General features: G+C 45.2%; 1 protein-coding gene across 4 annotated transcripts in view; it reads left to right on the forward strand.

Moving 5' to 3' along the window:
* PARN (poly(A)-specific ribonuclease) overlaps positions 1 to 21,176 on the forward strand; it is a 166,839-nt gene extending 145,663 nt beyond the window's left edge. For 2 of the 4 annotated variants that reach the window (XM_058711541.1, XM_058711544.1), the window contains 2 exons: positions 10,051 to 10,244; positions 20,081 to 21,176. In XM_058711541.1, coding sequence (XP_058567524.1) covers positions 10,051 to 10,244; positions 20,081 to 20,133 — 247 coding nt within the window. In that variant the 3' untranslated portion in view covers positions 20,134 to 21,176. Of the gene's footprint in view, positions 1 to 10,050; positions 10,245 to 10,637; positions 10,950 to 12,978; positions 15,511 to 20,080 lie in introns of those variants that run through there. The other 2 variants (XM_058711542.1, XM_058711543.1) reach the window with 2 other exon arrangements.
* Positions 21,177 to 21,914: the final 738 nt, after the last annotated feature.

A 21,914-nucleotide genomic window follows, 5' to 3' on the forward strand; every position in this document is an offset into this window, starting at 1 on the left:
GATAGGGAAAGTTGACTATATACTGGAATGTAAACCATGTTAACATCATATATAATTGAGGATGAAATGAGCCATTTGTTGTTTGTCACTTGCCTTCTTGCTCTTAGAGGGGAAGCATTCACTTCATTTATTCCATCCCTTCAGCAAACCTTGACTGCAGAGGGCTGACTGATGGCCCCGACCCAGGTACTGAGAGGCCCCTGGCCATCAAGGATTGTGAGAACCTGTTCTCACGGAATTTACATGGTAGTGGCAGAGAGAGAGAATAAACAAGCAAAGAAATAAATGAGAAGCCCGGACAGAGATGAGTCTTCAGAGGCAAACAAAACAGGGGCAGGGGCCTCTCGGGCTCCGCAGGGTGTCCAGGGAAACTTTTCGGAGGGCCTCTTTTGTCACGTGGACCTACAGAAGGAGCACTAGCGCTGGGAACTTGGGACTGGGCAGGGCGGGTGGGTAGTGAAGCAGTTCAAAGGCCCTCTCGGACTGGGGGGGCCATCTCAGATCTACCTAACCGGCTGCCCAACCAGGGGGAAGTCACTTACTCTGAAGGTGAGGTTTCTTGCCTGTAATAGGGGAATGGAAACACACATCCAGCTTAAAATGTTCATCTCCAAGTATCAAACGAGAGAATTTTGTAAACTGGGTAGCCCTTTAAAATGAAAAATGGCTATTTTATCCAGCAGCATGAACGTCCCAGCCAACTGAAGGACTTATCCTCCGTCTTTAAGACTTACTGTAAAGCTACAGATATAATAACAGTGTGGTGCTGGCATACGGAACGACGAATAGATGATGAAACAGAATAGAGTGTCCAGAAACACAACCACACATTTATGGTCTGTTGAGTTCCAGCAGCGTTTCCATGCAGGAATCTCTTCCTGACATTTCTAGGGACTTTTTTTTTTTAATTTAAATTTAAATTTAATTTTAGAGAGAGAGTGTGCACAAGTCGGGGAGAGGGACAGAGGGAGAGAGGGGGATAGAGGGAGAGAGAGGGAGAGAGAGAGAATCTTAAGCAGTCTCCATGCTTAGCACAGAGCCCGATGTGGGGTTCAGTACCATGATTAGAGGATCATGACCTAAGCTGAAATAAAGAGTTGGATGCTCAACCGACTGAGCTAACCAGGCACCCCTCTAGGGACATTTTATGTTACTCCAAGTTGTGAGAAAAATCAGTCAACTAATCAGGATAAAGGAAGAAAATCTGTGGGCCTTAAAGTTTAATGATCAACATAGGTATTAACTAGTTCAAAGGAATCCACTCACATGAAGTTGAAAGCAAGAGTGGAATCAGTGTCAAAGGTTAAGGTCAACATTTCAGAGACCAGCACAGGAGCATATGGAGCAGAAGGGGCCACGGTCACATCCGTCATTCCCATTCGTCACTGCCACCATGTTGTAAGTATATGGTCGTAGCCTTGGCTGTTGCTAACAGTGAGTCATTTTTATAAATAAAAACATATTAATGAGTTTACTCACATCAGTACACTTTATAAAAATCCTGCAAATCTTGTTCCAAGAAATAATAAGTTTTGGAAGCAGTCTTTAAATTGGCAGTTCTGAAACATGTTTCTCTGTAATAGCTCTATTGACCTTGCCAGGATACCCAAATGTTATGTCATCTTAATGGAATCCAGTGGTGTTCTAGTGTTTGAATATTTGCTGTAAGGCTACAGTTCTTTGTAATTACCTTTACGGAAGAAATGCAAAGGCAAGATGTAAATAGCGTCGTGGAATACTTTGATGTGCAATCAGCTCATCCAGAATCTGAATTAGGCCAAGCAATATCAAAACCAAAATCAAGGCAAGCAGACAAAATGTTTTCATCCGTCAAAGAGGAAATGAGCTTACATGAAGCAATATGTAATCTTAACACCCAACTTGTATTTGCTTTGGACACACTCAGAACAATTTGACCAACTTCAGCACAACATGAAAGAAACTTTTCTGCATCTGGATTATTTGTCATAAGACAAATATTAGCAATTAGTAGTTATGTATTTTAAAATCTTATTTAAGAATAACTTTTAAATATTAAATATTTGTGACATTTTTTAGTTAAAAAATTTTTTTTAATGTTTATTTACTTTTGAGAGAGGGAGAGAGAGACACACACACAGAGCGTGAATGGGGGATGGGTAGAGAGAGGGGGAGACACAGAATCTGAAGCAGGCTCCAGGCTCAGAGCTGTCAGCACAGAGCCCGATGTGGGGTTCAAACCCGTGGACTATGAGATCATGACCTGAGCTGAAGTCAGATGCTTAACCGACTGAGCCACCCAGGCGCTCCATTTTTTAGTTTTTAAGTGATGTTTATTGGGCATCCATTCAGTGCTAGTGTTTTATCCTTTTAATGTTTTCTGTTACCAAATATCTATATCAGGTAGAGATTATTTTTACATGTTATGGAAATACATAATTTTGTCACACCATATAGTCTGTAATCATAATAACCATACATTTATTATTATATCTTATTTTACTGAACTGACCCCTGAAACTTTAAATATAACCCTGTCACAGAAAGGTGATTCATTATTTACGATTATAACTATTATTTAAAAACATGTAGTAAAGTGCTATGAGAAGTATAGAATAATTTATTATTCAGGAATTCTGACTTCTTGTTCTCAAACTCTCAAGATTAATAACTGTCAGGAAGTTGGAAAAATTTGACATTCCTGACAAAGGTGCTGATAATCCAGGAGGCAGAGTTAGGTTTGTCAACAAATAGTTGTGAAACAATTGTGTAGTGGTATGTAAAAATTGAACTTCTCTTAAATCACACCATATACATGGTTAACTTGAAATGCTCATAGACCTAAATTTAAGAATTTAAACTATAACACTTCTAGAAGAAAAGATGGAAAAAAGTATTAGTGACCTTGTGCTATTAGTCTGAATTGTGGCACCTGCACCCCCAAGTTCATGTGTTGAATGAACACATGAATGTGAACATGTGTTCACATGAATGAACATGAATGAACACCTAACTCCCAATGTGATGGTATTAGAAGATAGGGCCTTTGGAAGGTGGTTAAAGTTAGATAGGGTCATGAGGGTGGATCCTCATGGTGGAATTAGTGCCCTTGTAAGAAGAGGAAGATGGAGAGAGCTGGCTCTGTCTTCCCAACAACAAAACACTGCCAAAAGAAAGAAGATCTTCATAAATGAAAAGATACCCCATGTTCATGGATTGAAAACTTGATATTGTCAAGATGTCAGTACCAGCCAGACTGATCTGTGGATTCAGTGCAATCCCTATCAAAATCCCAATGACATTTTTTGCAGACATAGAAAAGTCCATCCTAAAATTTATATATATTCTCAAGGAATCCTAAGTAGCCAAAACAATCTTGAAAAAGAAGGACAAATTTGGAGGACTAACACTTTCTGATTTTAAGACTTACTGCACAACTACAATAACCAAAACAGTGTGGTATGGGCCTGAAGACAGACACAGAGACCAATGGAATAGAATAGAGAGCCCAGAAATAAACCTTCCCATATACAGTCAAATCATTTTTGATGTAATAATGCCAAGACCATTTTGTGCAGAAAGGACAGACTTTTCGGTAAATGGTGTTGGGTAAACTGGATATCCAAATGCAAAGAATGAAGTTGGACCCTTACCTTACACCATACACAGAATGAACTCCTATCTCCGATAATGGATCAATATGTAGCATTTACAGGGAACTAAAACTCAACAGAAACCAACCTGATTCAAAAACAGGCAAAGATCTTGCATAGATGTATCTCTAAAGAAGATATACAAATGGCCGATAAGCTCATGAAAAGATTCTCAACATCACTAATCATTAGGGAAATGTAAATGGAAACCACAGTGAGATACCACCTTATACCCATTAGGATCACTACCGTAAACAAACAAACAAACAAACAAACAAACAAACAAAAACAACAAACCAGAAAAGAACAAGTGTTAAAGAAGATGTGGAGAATTTGGAGCCTTATGCACTGTTTGTGGGAATGTTGCTGTGAAAACAGTATGATGGTTCCTTCAAAACTAAAAACAAACTTAACTGTATGATCCAACAATTCCATGTCTTGGTATATGCCCAAAGGAATTAAAAGCAAGGTCTTTGTACACCCTGGTTCAAATCAGTATTTTTCACAGCTAAAATATGGAAGCATCCCAGGTGTCCATTGACAAATGAATGGATAAGCCCACAATGGAATAGTATTCATCCTTAAAAGGAAAAGATGTTCTAACACCAGCTACAACGTGGATGAACATTGCCTGACATCATGCTAAGTGAAATAAGCCAGTCACAGAAGGACAAATACTACACAATTCCACTTATATGAGATACCTGTTAGAGTAGTCAAAATCAAAGGGGCAGAAAGAATGGTGGTTGCCAGGGGTTGGGAAGAAGGGAGAACAGGGAGTGACTGTTTCATGGTTACAGAGTTTTAGTTTTGCAAACTGAGAATACGGGAAATGGATGGTGATGGTGGTTTCACAACATTACAAATGTACTTAATAGCACTGAACTATACACTTAAAGTGGTTAACATGGTGAATTTAATGTTATGTGTATTTTACCATGACTTAAAAAAAAAATCCAGAAAAGCCTTTCCACAAGTGTTCACGGTATTATTATCTATAACAGCGAAATGTAGGAGGCAGCCCAAATGTCCGTCAGCTGGCACGCGAATTGTGGTATGGCCATACTGTGAAATAACGCTTGGTAATAGAAGGAATAAAATGCCAGTACTTGCAGCCGCGTGGCTGGTTCTCAGGGTATTGTGTTAAGTGAAAGAGTCAAACACAAGAGACCAAAGACTGTGTGATTTCACATATACCAACTTCTAGAAAAGGCGAAACTATAGGGATTGCAGGCAGATCAGAGAATTCGGGGCAGAGTGGCCCAAGGAATCTTTTTAGAGAAAGGGAACTCTTCTCTTTTTGTTGTCTTTGTCCTTACATAGTTGTACACACAGTTCCAAAAATTAACCAAACTGTACCCCTAAAACGAGTGAATTTCATTGCATGTAAATAATAGCACAGTTACCGACCTCAGGAATTTAACATTGATATAATATTTTAATATACTGTTCATATCCAAGTTGTATTATTTGATCTAGCATTATTTATATCACTTTCCCCCATCCGTTAGAAGACCCAGTCTGTGAGAATGTCTAACATCTACTTTTCGGTGGCTCTCTGGTCTCTTTTATGACAGTGACACTGTTGAGGAGCACCAGCACCTCCCCTCAGAACCCTTTTTCAGTAAAATGGTTTTCATTTGGGTCTGTCTGATGTTTCATCATGGTTACATTTCTGTCACACAGTCCTGACCGGAATAGTACATAAGTGATGCTGTGCCTTTGTGACGGTATCACTGTGTTGGGAGACACTTTCAGACCGTGAAGATATCCTCCTCTTCATCAAAACATCTCCCCAGGTGGGGCGCCTAGGTGGCTCGGTTGGTTAAGCGTCTCACTCTTATTTTCAGCTCAGGTCATGATTGGGGTTTGTGAGTTTGAGCCCCGCGTTGCGCTCTGTGCAGACAGTGTGAAGCCTGCTTGGGTTGGGATCCTCTCCCTCTCTCCACTGCGCTCTCTCTCTCTCTCTCAAAATAAACTTAAAAAAATAATAATTAAAAAAAATCTCCTCAGATGTAGCAGCTACCGATGATATTTGCCTCAACCATCCTTCGTGTGATGGTTGCAGAAGGGTCACCTGGGAACTCCATTTGTCTTCCGCCATTACCATTTCATAGTTACTACTCAACTAGAAGAGCTCTCCCTTCTCCCTCCCCCCTACCCCGTATTATATATTCTCTAAACCCACGGATTTCTATGTTTTCAACAGTTTAGAATTTGTTATTGCCTTTTAATTATTTTGGTGCTTAAATGTCTGGTCAGTGAAAACCCTCTCCACCTGGTCCTTAGGTCCCGTGACATACACGCCTCATCATCTCTTGAGCAGTTTCCTCCTTTGTGGTAATATTGTGGGACGTTCCAGGCTCATTCTGTGCCTCCTTTAGGCCACCAGTGGAATGGGCCAGTTCTTCGAGAAGCCCTGGTTTTTTTTTTCAGGTTATGGTATTAGAAGTTAAGATATGGACACTAGATGTGCTCCTTGCTCCTGGGGTTTCTTCGCTCCTAGGCCCTTTCAGTGGATAGTGCACGGATATACACACGTGCACACCCACATAGTGGTGCGCACACACACACGTGTGTGGATCCACACATGTACACATACTTGTTTTAAAAACCGTCCCACTCCATCCCCATGGGGCTCTTCCTTGTCTTCCCCCATTCTAGTATTTGTATGTCTGGCTTCCAGCAACATCAGCTCATTCGGATTCACTCAGTGCCGTAACGCATTTACGTATTTTCGGAATGGTTTCACTCACTGAACAGCAGAAGATGCAAAACTGTTTAAGGGTTCTTCCCCACACCCCACTCCAGATGGGGAGTACTGGGTTCATAAATTGCGTTTTTTCACCTTCCTTACTAGAAATCCTTCCCTATCAGTTCTCTGAGATCTTCATTGTTTCTTACGACTGCTCTGAACTTCATTGATTATGTGTATACAGTTTACCAATTTCCCATGCTTAGACGTCTATTTTGGCCGTATTTCCTAATTACAAATAAAGCTGCAGTGGGGCACCTGGGTGGCTCAGTCGGTTAAGTGCCTGACTTCAGCTCTGGTCATGATCTCAGGGTTCAAGGGTTTGAGCCCCATGTCGGGCTCTGGGCCGACAGCTCGGAGCCTAGAGCCTGCTTCAGATTCTGTGTCTCCCTCTTTCTCTGCCCCTCCCCTGCTCACATTCTGTCTCTTCTCTCAAAAATAAGTAAACATTTTTAGAAAGTTAAAAAAACCCAAACAAACCGTAAGCTGCAACGAATCCCCTGTGCCTACATATTTTTGCAATGTTGGAGGTGTGCCTTCCAGATTCCTAGAAGTGGGATTGTGGGCTCAAAGAGTAAATGAATACATAGTTTTGTTAGATGTTGCCACCTTTCCCTCCATAACAGTGAATTCATAGCTTTGCCCATTTTTCTGTAGGATTTTTTATCCTTTGTTCTCTTCAGTTTGAGGGTTATTTGTATATCAGGGACATTAACCTTTCATCTGTGATGTATGTCACAGATATTTTTTCTTGGTTCCTCATTTGCCTTTTGATTTTGCTCATCTCATTTATTGCCATCCAAAAGGTTTTTATGAGGTCAAACTTACACATTTTTTATTGCATCTGGATTGTGAGTCATAGTGAGAAAGCCTTTTTGTACACCCAGAATTCACCCATGTTTTGTTGTGGTACTAGAGAGTTTCTTTTTCTTTTTCTTTTTCTTTTTTTTTTTTTTAACTTAGAGAGCAAGCAGGTGAGAGAGAGGGAGAGGGAGAGAGGGAGAGAGAATCAAGCAGGCCCCATGCTCAGTGCAGAACCTGATGCGGGGCTTGATCCCATGATCCTGGGATTGTGACCTGGGCCAAAATCAAGAGTCGGACACTCAGAGCACCTGGGTGGCTCAGTCACTTAAGCTTCCGACTTCAGCTCAGGTCATGATCTCACGGTTTATAAGTTCGAGCCCTGTATCAGTCTCTGTGCTGACAGCCAAGAACCTGGAGCCTGCTTCAGATTCTGTGTCTCCCTCTCTCTCTCCTCCTTCCCTGTTCATACTCTGTCTCTCTCTTTCTCTAAAAAATAACATAAAAAAAAAAAAGAGTCGGACTCTCAACCAGCTGAGCCACCCAGGCGCCCCTAGATAATTTCATTTTTTACACTTAGATATCTGATCCATTTGGTATTTATTCTTTTGTACCAAGTGAAGAATGGGTCTGATGCATCCTTTTTCAGCTGTTCCAACCCTGGAAAAGTGTTTAAATGTTCATCTTTGGCCCAGTAGTTTGAGATACCACCTTTATCATACTCTAGATTTCTATTATGCAGTTGGGGCTATTTCTAGACTTTGTATTTCTCAAAGTCCCAGCTGAGTTTTCATTAAACATTTACGTCTCAGAGGCTCCTAGGTTCCAGGATTTACAGTACAGAGGAATTTTTTGGCCCCTTCCCCTTTTGTAGTAGAAAAGCAGGTCCTTATTGTTTTTTAACACTTTTTGAATTTTCTGAATGTTCAGAAACCAGCCAAAATTATTTTTGTCTTTAAGAAAACTTTTTGTTTATTTATTTTTGAGAGAGAAAGAGAAAGAGAGTGAGCAGGGGAGGGGCAGAGAGAGAGAGGGAGACACAGAGTCCAAAGCAGGCTCTAGGCTCTGGACTGTTAGCACAGAGCCCGATGCAGGGCCTGAACTCATGAACTGCAAGATTATGACCTGAGCTGAAGTTGGATGCTTAACCTAAGACTGAGTCACCCATGTGCCCCTTTAAGAAAACTTTTAAAAGATATTATCAGGGTTTTTTTTAAGTTCATTTACTTTGGGGTGCCTGGGTGGCTCAGTCAGTTGACTTTGACTCAGGTCATGGTCTCGCAGTTCATGGGTTCGAGCCCCACGTCAGGCTTTGTGCTGACAGCTCAGAGCCTGGAGACCACTTTGGATTCTGTGTCTCCCTCTCTGCCTCTCCCCCTCCCCTGCTCATGCTCTGTCTCTCTCTGTCTCCCAAAAATAAATAAATGTTAAAAAAAACTTTTTTAAGTTCATTTATTTTGAGAGAGAGAGAGGGAGAGAGCAGGAGCAAGGGAGGGGCAGAGAGAAAGAGAGAGAATCTCAAGTAGGCTCCATGTTGTCAGCACAGAGCCCCACACGGGGTGTGAACTCACAAACCATGAGATCATGACCTGAGCTGAAATCAGGAGTCCGTCACTTAACCGACTGAGCCACCCAGGCGCCCCAAGGTATTATCGGTTTTTAAACCGTAAACTTTAGCATGAATTTTTAATAACCTCCCAAAATATTACCATTGGTATACCCCCTTACTATCCCTTCCATAAAAGAGGTGTTTCAGAAAAGTGCATATAACGTATGTGAAAAAGGGGCCAGCTAGTCTTTCGAGGCCGTGTGCTCTGAGCTCTGTTCTGCCTCGTGTGGCTTCTAAGAACCGCCAGGGAAGCAGTTTATTCCTCTGCTTCACGCGAGTGAACGAGTATAAAGTACAGAGCAGCTGTGAGTGCAGGAGTAACATGGAAGAACTGGAATACATCGGCTGGCCAGTGTTGTTTTTGTATGCAGCGTTTTAAGTATTCACTTCCTAGAAAAGGCTTGAATAGGGGTATGTACGCATTTGCTCCCTGCCTTCCCGCCCCCTCCCTGTTCCCAAATGGCCTCCCTCAAGTGGAATGAGTTGATTCTTAAATGTTTCTCATAACTTGGGGGCTCTAATAAAAAAAAGATCTATTTATAAGACCCATTTAGAGGAGACAGGGCTCACATCGGCCATGCGGCCTCTGTTTTTATCAAGTTATATTTCAGGGAACATATTTTCTCAAGGAGAAATCAGGACATGTAATTTGATTTAATTCAACATGTCACATCCTATAAAGCTTTAAAAGAGAAGCCAGGTTTAATTATAAATTTGACAAGTCACTGCTTTGGAATAGAAGAGAATTCTGTGAAGGTGGGCTATGCCCTGTAAGTGTATAGAGATGATGAGCAACGTGACAGCTGACACACTCAAGAAGTCCCCTGTTGTCCCGCGTGTCCGTGAGGCAGTCATGAAGGGAACAGGGCTGTCTTCCAATGTGGCGCCACGACGACTCTTATCTTGTTATCTCAGCTCTACTCTTCTGTTATGCTCTTCTCCTGCCAAACAGAGACCAGGAACTTTCTTTAAAAAATGTTGTCCTTTGAAGCACTCAGAGCAGCTTAGATTCGTACACATAGGGACACAAGCGTAATGTACAACGTGCTCCTGGATAACCTTGACTTGTCATGGGGAAACCTTTGGATTTCAGTTCGCATTAAGGTCTTTAACTCGTACTTGTAGGTGGCAGCCACCCAGGTTGTTGACTGCTAGTGAAGTGGTAATGGACTTAAGAGTATTAAGACACGTTACAGGCTCGTCTTCCTGATAGTCTCCACACCTTTCATGTCGTCCCTCTGTGTGCCTTTCAGTCTTACCTCGACCAGCACGGTAGGAAAGAGAAATCTGAGCCCCAGCCCAGCAGAAGCTGACTTGGAGACCAGAATATCAGGGGAGATTTCTGACACTGAGCTGGAGCAGACAGGGTCCTGTGCAGAATCCCTCTCCGAGGGAAGGAAAAAGGCCAAGAAATTAAAAAGGATGAAGAAGGAGCTTTCGCCAGCAGGTTTGTATAAAGTCTTACTCAAGTTCTGGAGGTGTGTACTCTTTAACGCTCTAGAAACTCATATTTTGGGGGAGAAATGATAGCAGGGCTTCGGTCGGTGGCAAAGCCCGTGTGCAGTAGTCTCCCCTTGTCCACGATTCGCTTCCCGTGGCTTCAGTGACCCGCGGTCCACCAAGGTCCAGAAGCACATGATCCTTGTCAGAAGGTCAGATGTATCGTCCGAAGGTCCACGGTCTCCTAATGCTAGGTCACGGTGCCTACGTCACTCAGCTCACTTCCATCTCGTCACGAGGGCATCTTATCATCTCACGTCCTCACAAGAAGGGTGAATAAGCTATTTTATTTTATTTTATTATTTAAAAAAATTTTTTTTAATGTTTATTTTTGAGACAGAGAGAGACAGAGCATGAACAGGGGAGAGTCAGAGAGAGGGAGACACAGAATCTGAAACAGGCTCCAGGCTCTGAGCTGTCAGCACAGAGCCCGACGCGGGGCTCGAACTCACGGACCGTGACATCATGACCTGAGCCGAAGTCGGCCGCTCAACCAACTTAGCCACCCAGGCGCCCCTGAATAAGCTATTTTAAGAGAGAGACCACTTCACAGAACTTTCATCATAGTACATTGTTCTAACTGTTCTCATTTGCTATTAGCCATTGTCGATCTCTTCCCGTGCCTCGTTTATAAATTAAACTTTATCCCGCATGTGTATGTGCAGGAAATCACGTGGTACCTAGAGAGGTTTCAGGCTTCCTCTGGGGGGTTTGGAATGTGTCCCCCGCAGATGAGGGGGGCTGCTGTAGTTTTCCATGGGACCAGCTGCTTTTAGGATCCATTTAATTTAATTTGAGGAATCCCTAAAAAGCCCTGTCTCTTGATAGAGGAAGGCTTGGCCGGGGCCTTCTTAGTTAAAGATGGTTAGTCCATTTTGGTAATCCTCTCTCTCTCCTCCACGGTTCAGAGGTTTTGCTGATGTGTGTAAGTAGCCTCAGTATTTTAAATGTGCATTTCAATTTGCACAGAGGCCTACTCCTACACATGTTATTTTCAGCGGCAGAATTTTCACCGTTCCCAGCAAAACGCCAGGCAGCCTGGATTTCTCTCATAAGCAGAATTACATAAGGAGCAGAGGAAACCGGAGGCCAACCCATGTTGAGAGCCTAGTATGTGCTAGGTGCTGTGGCAGGAGCACCAGGCCTGCCCGAAGCCGAATGCCACATTCTCTCCACCACCCGGATGCCGTGGGGGGGTGGTTTCATGACCTAACCTAGCCTTCCGTGCACAGACCCTCTACGGCCCTGGACCGTGAGGTGAGGGACGGGCTTGCTGTCAGCGGGGCCAGTTCCCTGCCCGGGAGATCCAGCCATCACCTACCGGGTCCACCAGCTGTCACAGGGGCGACAGTTATGGCCTCTGCTGACCCTTGCTTGCTAAGGGTCCAGCCTGGCATCCCATGCCCGGCAGAAGTGCTCGGCTCTAGTGTTCTGAGGTAGTCACCATGGTCCATTTTACAGTTCAGAGAATAGAGGACTTAAAGTTTAACGTGACTTGCCCAAGGTCACGGAGCCCTTAAGTCTGCCCTGCAGGAAACCCAGGGCTTACAAGCACAGTTGCATATTTTCTGCTCCAGATGGGAGGGCGGGAGGGCCGCTGACCGAGCCCCCGGGGTTCCCCCTCTGTCTCGGATCACCGCGGTCTCTGGGCAGCAGAACCTACAGTCAAACCAAAGGAAAGTGGTAAAGCCCTGGAACTTGGTTCATACGCAAGCTAAAGAGTTCATCATGTTTCAAATCACTTCCTTCTTTTACATGTGGCCTGATCTGACCACAGAGAGTTTTCTGAATCTCCTTGATAATAATGAAATCAAAGAAGCAGCAGAAATGTTGCATATGTTTTTATACATTATGCTGAGGTTTAACTTCAACTAAAAACTGAACTCCTGTTTGAAGCCCAGATTGTTTATTTTTTAAAATGTTTTTTAACATTTATTTTTTGAGAGATAGAGCGTGAGCGGGGGAAGGGCAGAGAGAGAGGGAGTCACAGATTCCGAAGCAGGCTCCAGGCTCTGAGCTGTCAGCATGGAGCCGGACGCGGGGCTCGAACTCATGACCTGAGCCAGAGTCAGGTGCCCAACCCACTGAGCCACCCAGGTGCCCCATCAGATTGTTTATTTTAGCTGCCTCCTTGAATCCCGGGTTCTCCTTGACTTGCCACCCTTCCCTTCCCTAAATTGAGTTTTGGAGAAGTTTTTAATCTGTACCATACTTCGTCCTCGTCTGTGATACCTTCTTACCACTGGCACATTGTCCTTGCTCAGCGAATGTTCATATTAAATGTTGGCATGACTTTCAGAGATCACGAGCAGCATGCCGTGGGGCAGGGTCCCCTCTTGTATTCTTTTCCTTCTGACCTCATTCTCTTCTGAATTTTCAGCTTATCTGTTACTTCTCAGGGACAGGATGACAGGTGGTCTCCCCCCCTTCTGTCTCAGCATAATCTTAAAGGTATTAACATTAGAATACCTAACAATAGACCACATGAATAGATTAGCTCCTTTTTATAACTTTAATCTTGGGAAGTGAAAACTTTCTACAAGCTATTTGGGGTCTCGAATGTGTAATGCCGTCATTAAAATAGGTTTTTATTCTCCTCCCATTGACAGTAAATCTGTCACTGCCTCAAAATTGGGGCTAAAAAAGAAAAAAAAATGATAAATTTTGTACTTCTTCACCAGTCCCACTAAAAGAGAAAAACATCTTGACAGCTTTTAATTGAACCAGAGACCTGGAGATAATTGGGCTTTCTGGAGCAGCATTCACTGAGTGAGACCTTCCAGCAGCGCAAAGCTGGGAGTTTAACGGGTCATTCTTAGCTGCTTTGTGGTTAAGCATTTAGTGCTAATGTTGTCAGCAGGATGTGGGTCGGGATATCAGGCTCTGAACCTGTGGAGTCAACCGACTTCGGTGACTTTCACGAGGTCCTGTATCGAGGGAGAATACAAAAGTCTTGACCCCACGAAGGGTCTGTGTTAAGCTCTGAAGGGTTCAGAGGATTCCAGGAGCTGTGAAGGTTGGGGTGTGTGCGGCTACCCGGTCGGACACTTTGGTGCAGCCTGGGGAGGTCTGTCTTGTCCAGGCAGCTCCCAGCTCTCCTCCTGGAGAGAGTGTCTTGACAGGACCTCAGGTGATTCACGAAGGTGTGTTGGGTGCCCAGCACTGTCAGCAAAGGCACACAAAGTGTAAAAGAAAGTGTTTAGTCTGTTAGGGAGCTTGCTATTTTCCAAGGAGGAAGTTGCAAAAAGTAGGACCATAGAATATTGTCTATAGTAGCAGTCCTGGGACCATTGGTGTTCAGTAAATCCCACACAAAATTGTCTTCTGTCTCAGTTATACATTTTAATATCTAAGATACACAGGAGTTCACTAGACCCCTTTCCAGCTAACAAAATGACTTAAATTGCAAAAGGAATGACTGTTTATTTATCACGTACCAAGCATTGTGCCAGGAGCATTCTTTACTGTCTGTTCCGTATAAGAAGCTTAAAAAGTATAGGTGTCATTATTTCCGATTTCTAGAGAGGAAACAGGCTCAAAGAATTACAAACTTGCAAAGCAAAATATAGCTGGAACTGGGGGCCGTGGGGAGGGCTCACACATTGGACCACTCTGCAGTATGTGAAATCTACCCAAACTTTTTAGTTATTTTGAGAGAGAGAGAGAGAAGGAGAGAGAGAGAGAGAATGAGCATGAGCAGGGGGAAGGGCAGAGAAGGAGAATCCCAAGCAGGCTCCACGCTGTCAGTGCAGGGCCTGACACAGGCCTTGAACTCACGAACCGTGAGAGCATGACCTGAGCCAAAATCAAGAGTTGGATGCTTTACCGGCTTAGCCACCCGGGTGCCCCAAAATCTTACACATAATGTAGGTCCCTCCTTTCAGATTTTTAATGATTAGCGTAGATTGGTAGTGTTATCTACTTTTCCTTGGGAGAATTCCAGGTACATCCTCCATTGGCACATAAAGGAACCCAGTTCCGCGTGTCGTCTATGCTGGAATAAAGTATCCCTGGGAAATGTTCTCCGGGCAGTGCTTAATGGATGCGTTTCCACAGCACACTTGTTCTCGAGGATAAGTGAATAGTGTCCCCCACTGTCCTGATGCTGACAAGACTGGCCGTCCTCAAAATACTGATGGACCAGTACCCAGGGGTTCTCTCGGGTCCTGTGAGCGCACGGAGGAGTGCCCAGAGACACTCTCCCTGGTAATCCTTTTCATCATATGATAGGCCGCTACAAGTCTATGTTTATTTTTTTTAATTATTTTTAATGTTTTACTTATTTTTGAGAGAGAGAGAAAGAGACAGAGTGTGAACGTGGGAGGAGCAGAGACAGAGGGAGACCTAGAATCTGAAGCAAGCTCCAGGCTCTGGGCTCTCAGAACAGAGCCCCACTCGGGTCTTGAACTCACGAGCTGTGAGATCATGACCTGAGCCGAAGTCGGATGCTCAACCGACTGAGCCACCCAGACACCCCATTTCCTCCTTACATTTAAAACACAACACATTAGACCTTTAAATGTTTACCAAGAACCAGCAGTTTCACTGGGGTCTTGACTAATCTGTTGAACCTTTCATGCTTAGACCCATAAGGTTACAGCATGGAAAATGGAGGATCTACTTGGATGTCACTCAGTCTGCCTTTGCTGAGCACTCAGTCCAGGCTCAGGAGGTCCAGCCAAGGAGCTTTTTAATTCCTCAATGAAAATGTGGTTGACGGACTCCGTGTGACCCATGAGGTGTGTGCTGCTCAGTCCCCATTCCTCATGGCAGCCCGCCAGGGCTCCCCGTAAGCCACCCGGGAACCCTGCCTTCTCGGGGGTGGGAAACCGCCCCCTCACCAGGCACTTTGGAACGTTTCCCGGTTAAAAATGTTTGTGTAACACCCCAAAGGATCTTTCTGTATACAGAATTCCACTCTGCAGAAAATGATATGATGGCACTTTTCCAGGGTATGTAGTTTTTTAGATTCTGTTCTGGATTCACCTGAGGGAAGAAATCTCTTACCTCTCAGAATTTCTCCCTGTCAGCTCCGTCAGGAGAAAGGTACACAAGCACCAACAGTCACCTGCTGTGTTGACCGCTTTTCATTTTCTGTTGTGGTCTTGTTAATAAAAATCATGTGCTCACTACGAAAATCTGTAAAATGAAGAAAAACGGAAAGAAAATGAAGCCCCGTGGTTGCCTGATACTCTGTTCATAAGTGCTTTTAATCTGCCTGGGATTTTTTTTTTTTTTTTTGATTTTTTTTTTTTTTTTTTTAACGTTTATTTATTTTTGAGACAGAGAGAGACAGAGCATGAACGGGGGAGGGGCAGAGAGAGAGGGAGACACAGAACTGGAAGCAGGCTCCAGGCTCTGGGCCATCAGCCCAGAGCCCGACGCGGGGCTCGAACTCACGGACGGTGAGATCGTGACCTGAGCTGAAGTCGGACGCTTAACCAACTGAGCCACCCAGGCGCCCCAGTCTGCCTGGGATTTTTATATGTAGTTGGCATCATGCTTCTTAGGCAATTTAGTATCCAGTGTTTTTCCCCATTTAAAAACCTCTCAGTCAAATCATTTTAATAGCATATTTTATTTTTACATTTTTTGGCTTTTTTCTGTTTTTTTTTTTTGAGAGAGAGAGGCACACACAGGGGAGGGGTAGAGGGAGAGGGGGAATCTTAAGCAGTCTTCAGCGTGGAGCTTGACATGGGGCTTGATCTCACAACCGTGAGATCATGACCTGAGCTGAAATCAAGAGTCGGATGCTTAACTGATTGAGCTACCGGGGCGCCCCAGTTTTTTTTTTAGCTTTCTTTTTAAATGTTAATTTATTTATTTTGAGAGAGAGTGTGTGTGTTTGAGCGCACAAGCGGGGGAGGGGCAGAGAGGGAGGGAGAGAGAGAGCATCCCAGTCAGACCCCACACTGTCAGCACAGAGCTTGACATGGGTTTGATCTCATGAACCTTGAGTTCATGACCTGAGCCAAAATCAAGAGTCGGACGCTCAACTGACTGGGCCACTCGGGTGCCCCAGTTTTGTTGGATCTTGAAGCAACATTCCTAAGGGTCAGCTTTATTAAGATACAATTTATGAATAAACTGAGGGTTGATGGGGGGTGGGAGGGAGGGGAAAGTGGGTGATGGGCATTGAGGAGGGCACCTGTTGGGATGAGTACTGGGTGTTGTATGGAAACCAATTTGACAATAAATTTCATATTAAAAAAAAAAAGATACAATTTATGTACAGTAAGTCCTCACTTCTAGGTGCACAATTTGAGGAATTTTAACACATGTGTACAGCCATCATTGTGATCAAGAGAGAGAATGGTTTTATCATTCCGGAAGATTCCCTCACACCTCCATCCCTCCTCCCACCCCTAGATCCTGGCCCTGATCTGCTTCTTTCTCAACCAAATGCATTTGAGATGCATTCATGCTATTACATCTACCAGTGGTTCCTTACTCCTTGCCGCTGAGTAGTGTTCTTTTTATGGACGTATCCCTGTCAATCCATTTTGCCAGTTGGCGTGTAGGTTGTTACCACTTTTAAGCAAGTAAAAAAAAATGCTGTAACCATTTGCGAACAGGTTTTTGTTTGAACTAAGTTTTCATTTCTTTTGGGTAAATACCTAAGAGTGGAATTGCTGGGTCAGGTAGTAAGTGCAGTGTTTTACTTTATAAGACACTGGCATGGCCTTTTCCAAAGTGGCTGCACCATCGTGCATTCCTGCTGTCAGCGTGTGAGGGCTCCAGTGGCTCTGCACGGTCACCAGTATTGGGATTGTCCTTTGTAGCCCATTTTAGTGGGTCTGTAGTGGTATCTCGTTCTGGCTTTGACCTGAATTTCCTCTAACGACTAATGATGCTACGCGTGTCTCTGTGCAGTTATTTACCATCCAGATCTCTTCTTGGGTGGAATGTCTTTTCAGATCTTTTGCCCATTTTTTCATGGGGTTGTTTGTTTTCTTCTCATTGAGTTTTGAGAGTTCTTTGTATATTCTGGATCCAAGTCCTCTTGGGTTTTGCTGATTCTTCCAGACTCTGCTTTTCTTTTCATCTTCTTAATGTTATCTTCCAAATAGTAGTTTTCAGTTTTACTGAAGTCCATTGTATCATGTCTGTTTCCTTGCATTATGCTTTTGGTGTCACAACTAAGAAGTCTTTGCCTGACTCTACATTACAAGGATTTTCTCCTGTGTTTTCTTCTAGAGGTTTTATGGTCTTAGGTTTTATATTTAGATGTACAACCCATTTTGAGTTAATTTTCGTGTATGATGCAGGGTATGCATTGAGATCCATTCTAGCAGGAGGCAGATGTCCTGAAATACTCATTTAAAACGAATCGTTCCAGAGTAATTCTCTGTGCTTTAGTAAAACAGGCCTGTGAAAATGAGCTCCCCCGAACACTGACCCCAGCTCCTTATCCACTAGCTTTGAGACTCATCCCTCAGTCTACAGTGCTCCCTTTCCAGAAAGTGCTGGAAAGAACACCATCATTGACCTCCAGCCCCCTCTGGTCTAGGTCTCCTTCAGATGGTTCTTAAAGTTCTGGTTCCTCTGGACACATCATTGTTGCTCAGCAGCTGTACGTTTTAGGCAGTGGAAACTAGGCCCTTCTTGACTGGAGGCTGTTGGCTTCCTGGGCAATGACCATGTTCAGTGTTGGGCCACCTTACTGATAAGAAGAAGGGACCTGACATGCATTAAACATGTTCATGTGTCAGGAACTCTGCCGTATCACAGCAGGCCAGTGTGGCATGAAAGTAGTCTTCAGTCCCGCTGATAGGTGAGGCTGTGAGAGTTGTTCAGAGCCATACAGCTAGTCACATGGCCAAGCCAGGCTGGCCTCATCCAGAGCTCCCGCTAATTCCATTCCTCCTCACCAGCTCTTGGGCGAGTCACTTCCTGTGTGTCTGCCGGCCTGCAGCCACGCCCACACCCAGTCCCATCCAGCCAGCAGCAGGTGCTCTTGTAAGGATGACTTATACTTTCAGCCATTTAGCTGTTTTATTTGTTTTCCTCGCAGCTAGTTTTAATTTACTTCAGTCCCCCACATTGGGCAGTGTGGCTCTTGCCTTTAAAATGGCTCATTGGCGGGGTGCCTGGGTGGCTCAGTCGGTTGGGCGTCCAACTTCGGCTCAGGTCATGATCTCACGGTTCGTGAGTTCGAGCCCCCCATCGGGCTCTGTGCTCACAGCTCAGATCCTGGAGCCCACTTCGGATTCTGTGTCTCCCTGTCTCTCTGCCCCTCCCTGACTCATGCTCTGTGTGTCTCTCAAAGAATTAAACATTAAAAAAAATTATAAAAAGAAATCTTTAAAATGGCTCTTTGGCTGCTGTAATATTTCTTTTGGTATGTGAATCATACAAATGCCCTCATCGATGTTTCTTTTCCTCCTTCCAGTTAGGCATTGTATAAATGCATGATTGAGAAGGTCAGGCTGGCCAGGTCTCATCACAGCCCATCTGCAGTGTTTCCTTGTTCTGGGGAGGGGAGCCTCTCTGTGTTTCCTTCTCTGATCAACCTGGATCCCCAGAACATCTCCTGTCCCTTATCACTGCTCACCGGAGGGGCCTCACGGTCTTTACTGTGAGTTTCCCTGCCAGCCCTGCCTGAACCCCGGGGCCACCCCGCCGGTCTGTCCCACTTTCCATCGCAGACGCACTCTTCCCTGACTTGATTCCCCTTCTCTCAGCCCCAGGCACGCCTGGTCCAGGCCCAGCCCAGCTGTGCCGCTGCTGTTCCAGGGAGTGTCCTGAGTGGAGAAGAGCCTCCAGCTGCCTGGTGAAACTGTTCAGAACTGGAGAGGACCTTCAGGGCTTAGCCAGTGTTGCCAGACTCTGAAAAGGCTGCTTTTTGGGGTCTCTCTGAACCCCCATAGGTCAGCTTCTCTCCTCTGCAAAGCTGCCAGCCCCTCGGGTTTCTCATTTGGGTGCCGGTATGGCCCAGCACAGAGGAGCCTGGTGTCCTGGGACGCGACAGGGCTCTGCATGCCATGGGAGGAGCCAGTCCCATCTCAGCTGCTCTCTGGCAGTGAGACTGGTCATCTTACTTAGCCTCTCTGAGCCTGCTCTTACATCTGTAAAATGGGGATATTGGTACCACCATGCTGGGCTTTTATGAAGATTAAATGAACGGAGGGGTACCTGGCTGGCTCAGTAGAGCATGTGACTCTTGAACTTGGGGCCGTGAGATACAGCCCCATGTTGGGTGTAAACCTTGCTTAAAAAAAAAAAAAAAAAGGAGGGGCACCTGGGTGGCTTAGTCTGCTGAGCAGCTGACTTCAGCTCAGGTCATGATCTCACAGTTCAGGAGTTCGAGCCCCACATTGGGCGTATTGCTGCCAGCACAGAGCTCACTTCAGATCCTTCCTCTCCCTCTCTTTTTCTGCCCCTCCCCTGCTTACAAACCTCTCTCTCTCTCTCAAAATAAATAAGCATTAAAAAAAAAGGATTAAATGAACCGAGTGCCCAGTGTGGTGGCAAAGAATACAGTACATGCTCCCCGAGAGATATGTGAGCGTCCTTGCTTTAACCCCCGTGAAGTTAACAGAGGCGTCCGTCCAGGGAGGCGCGTCCCTAATCCTACGTGCGAAGTTTCTGTGGGGTCGCCGCCGTCTGCTGGGCACTGCCGTCCGTGGGCAGGGCCTGTCTGTGAACCATCTCTGCCCAGCCCAGCCCCGTCTGCCTCGGCCTTTGCGGCTGGCAGTGGGCGCTGTGCTCCCAGCCGGTCGCTTGGTCCCCCAGGTGCTGTCCCTCTTCTTGTTCACCTTGTTTTGTCCTTCCCCCCCGCAGGAGGCCTCCCGGGCAGCCCTGCCAAGCTCTTCGAGGTTCCCGACACGTGGTAACCGAGACCCGAAGGAAAACAAATCGCTGGTGCCGTGGCTGAGGAGGACCCAGCTGGCACATTCAGAAGCCATACTGTATTTAATTTCATGAAATGTGGTATGGGAGGGGTTTGAAGCCAAGTCTGTGTCCTGGCAGAAACCCAGTTTCTTTTATTTGTGTGGCTGTGTTTCTTTTCTTCCTTTTTAATGTAAACTGTCTGCTGACACTCAGCACGGTTGTAGGCCGTCTTGAATGTGCACATTATTAACCAGTTGATGATTTGTTGCTCACGTGAAACCCCTTTTCCAGTGTCGTGAATTTTAGCGCGTTTAAGAACCTACCTGGTGGGGATCGTCGGCTGTGAAATAAGCGAAGAGCCGACATTCTTGGGCGCCGGGATCGTGAGTTTTGGGGTTGAAGTCTTTACTGCTTCGAGAGGTTTCTTTTCGTGTTCCCGTGCGCAGATTTGGGGGCCTCCGCAGCACGCGGTTACAGTCTCCCCCGTGGAGAGACCCCTCGCGTCTGCCCACTTCCCGCCATAGCTGCCTGAAAATACTAAGCACTCCAGCTTGTTTTTCCAGTAGGAAAATGTCTAACGCCGTCCACCCATAAAGACGCTTACCATATGCCTTGGCCTTTGGGGCATTTTTATTTAGAGTCCTTCTTCCTAACTTGTGAGTTTCTCAAGGCGAACTGGACGAGTACAAAAAGTTCACTTCTGTTTTTACACGTAGTGCTGTGTTCCCTTTTCCGTACCTTAGCCTGCTCGCCGTCTCTGTTCGGGAGTGTGTCCGGGGGTAAGGTGGCATGTGTGTGTACACGTGCGTGTGTGTGTACACGTGCGTGTGTGTGTGCGTGTGTGTGTGAAATCACAGATTACAACGTGTACCAGCCCTCTCTCTGTTGAAACAGATCACAGCAGCGACAGGATTTCATGGATCTACTTCCGTAGGTCTGTTTCATGTAGATCATTGTTAGATATTTAACATTTTTTTTGTATCATGGAAAATAAAAATGAAAAATGTATTTCCAAGAGATGAAAATTAAAGAAATTTTCCTAGGATTCTGGTTTTCTCCTGTTTCTTTTTGGTAAGCGAATGACGTATTTGATCTTTACATAGATGTATTTCTCTCTAAAGATCACCCCTAAAAAGCTCTGGTAAGTCAGGAAGCCTGGTGTTCGTGGATTTTTTTTTTTCTTTTTTTTAACCTCCAACTCCTTATACTTGCGTTAACGAGTCAGATGCCCGTTGCTGGAGCCGAGCCCCCTGGAGAATGGCTGTGTAGGAGGGTCCGGGTGTCCTGCGTGGCGGGTGGAGCCCTCTGCCATCAGTGGTGCTGTGTGAATTCGGATCAGTGAGACACTCTCCCCAGTTGAGAGCCTCTTAGCGCTTCCCCTCCCTCCCCCACCCCGCCTTACCCAAGAGTTTGTGCAGAGTTACAAACCCAAACTTGTCTGGGAGGAGCTCCCACCCCTTCTAGAGCTTCGTCCCTGCTCACAGCCCAGCGGGGTGGTGCACAGGGAGGTGCAGATAAAGGCTGATGTCTACAGGAGGCTTACAGGGCACTGCCAGGGCTGTGCCGGGTCTCAGAAACTGACAGGTAGGAACAGGTAGTGCCTGATACTTTCTAACGTAGTAAACAAGAGGGAAAACCAACCACAGACTGTGATTGGCGCACGTCGGAGAAGCACGTGTGGCCTGAGGAACACACTTGCGTGGCACCCTGAGCCCGGTTCTCCCTGCTCAGAAAGCTTTACACACACACACACACACACACACACACACACACACACACACAC

This window comes from Neofelis nebulosa, chromosome 18 (genome assembly GCF_028018385.1).
Source record: "Neofelis nebulosa isolate mNeoNeb1 chromosome 18, mNeoNeb1.pri, whole genome shotgun sequence".
Lineage (NCBI taxonomy): Eukaryota > Metazoa > Chordata > Mammalia > Carnivora > Felidae > Neofelis > Neofelis nebulosa.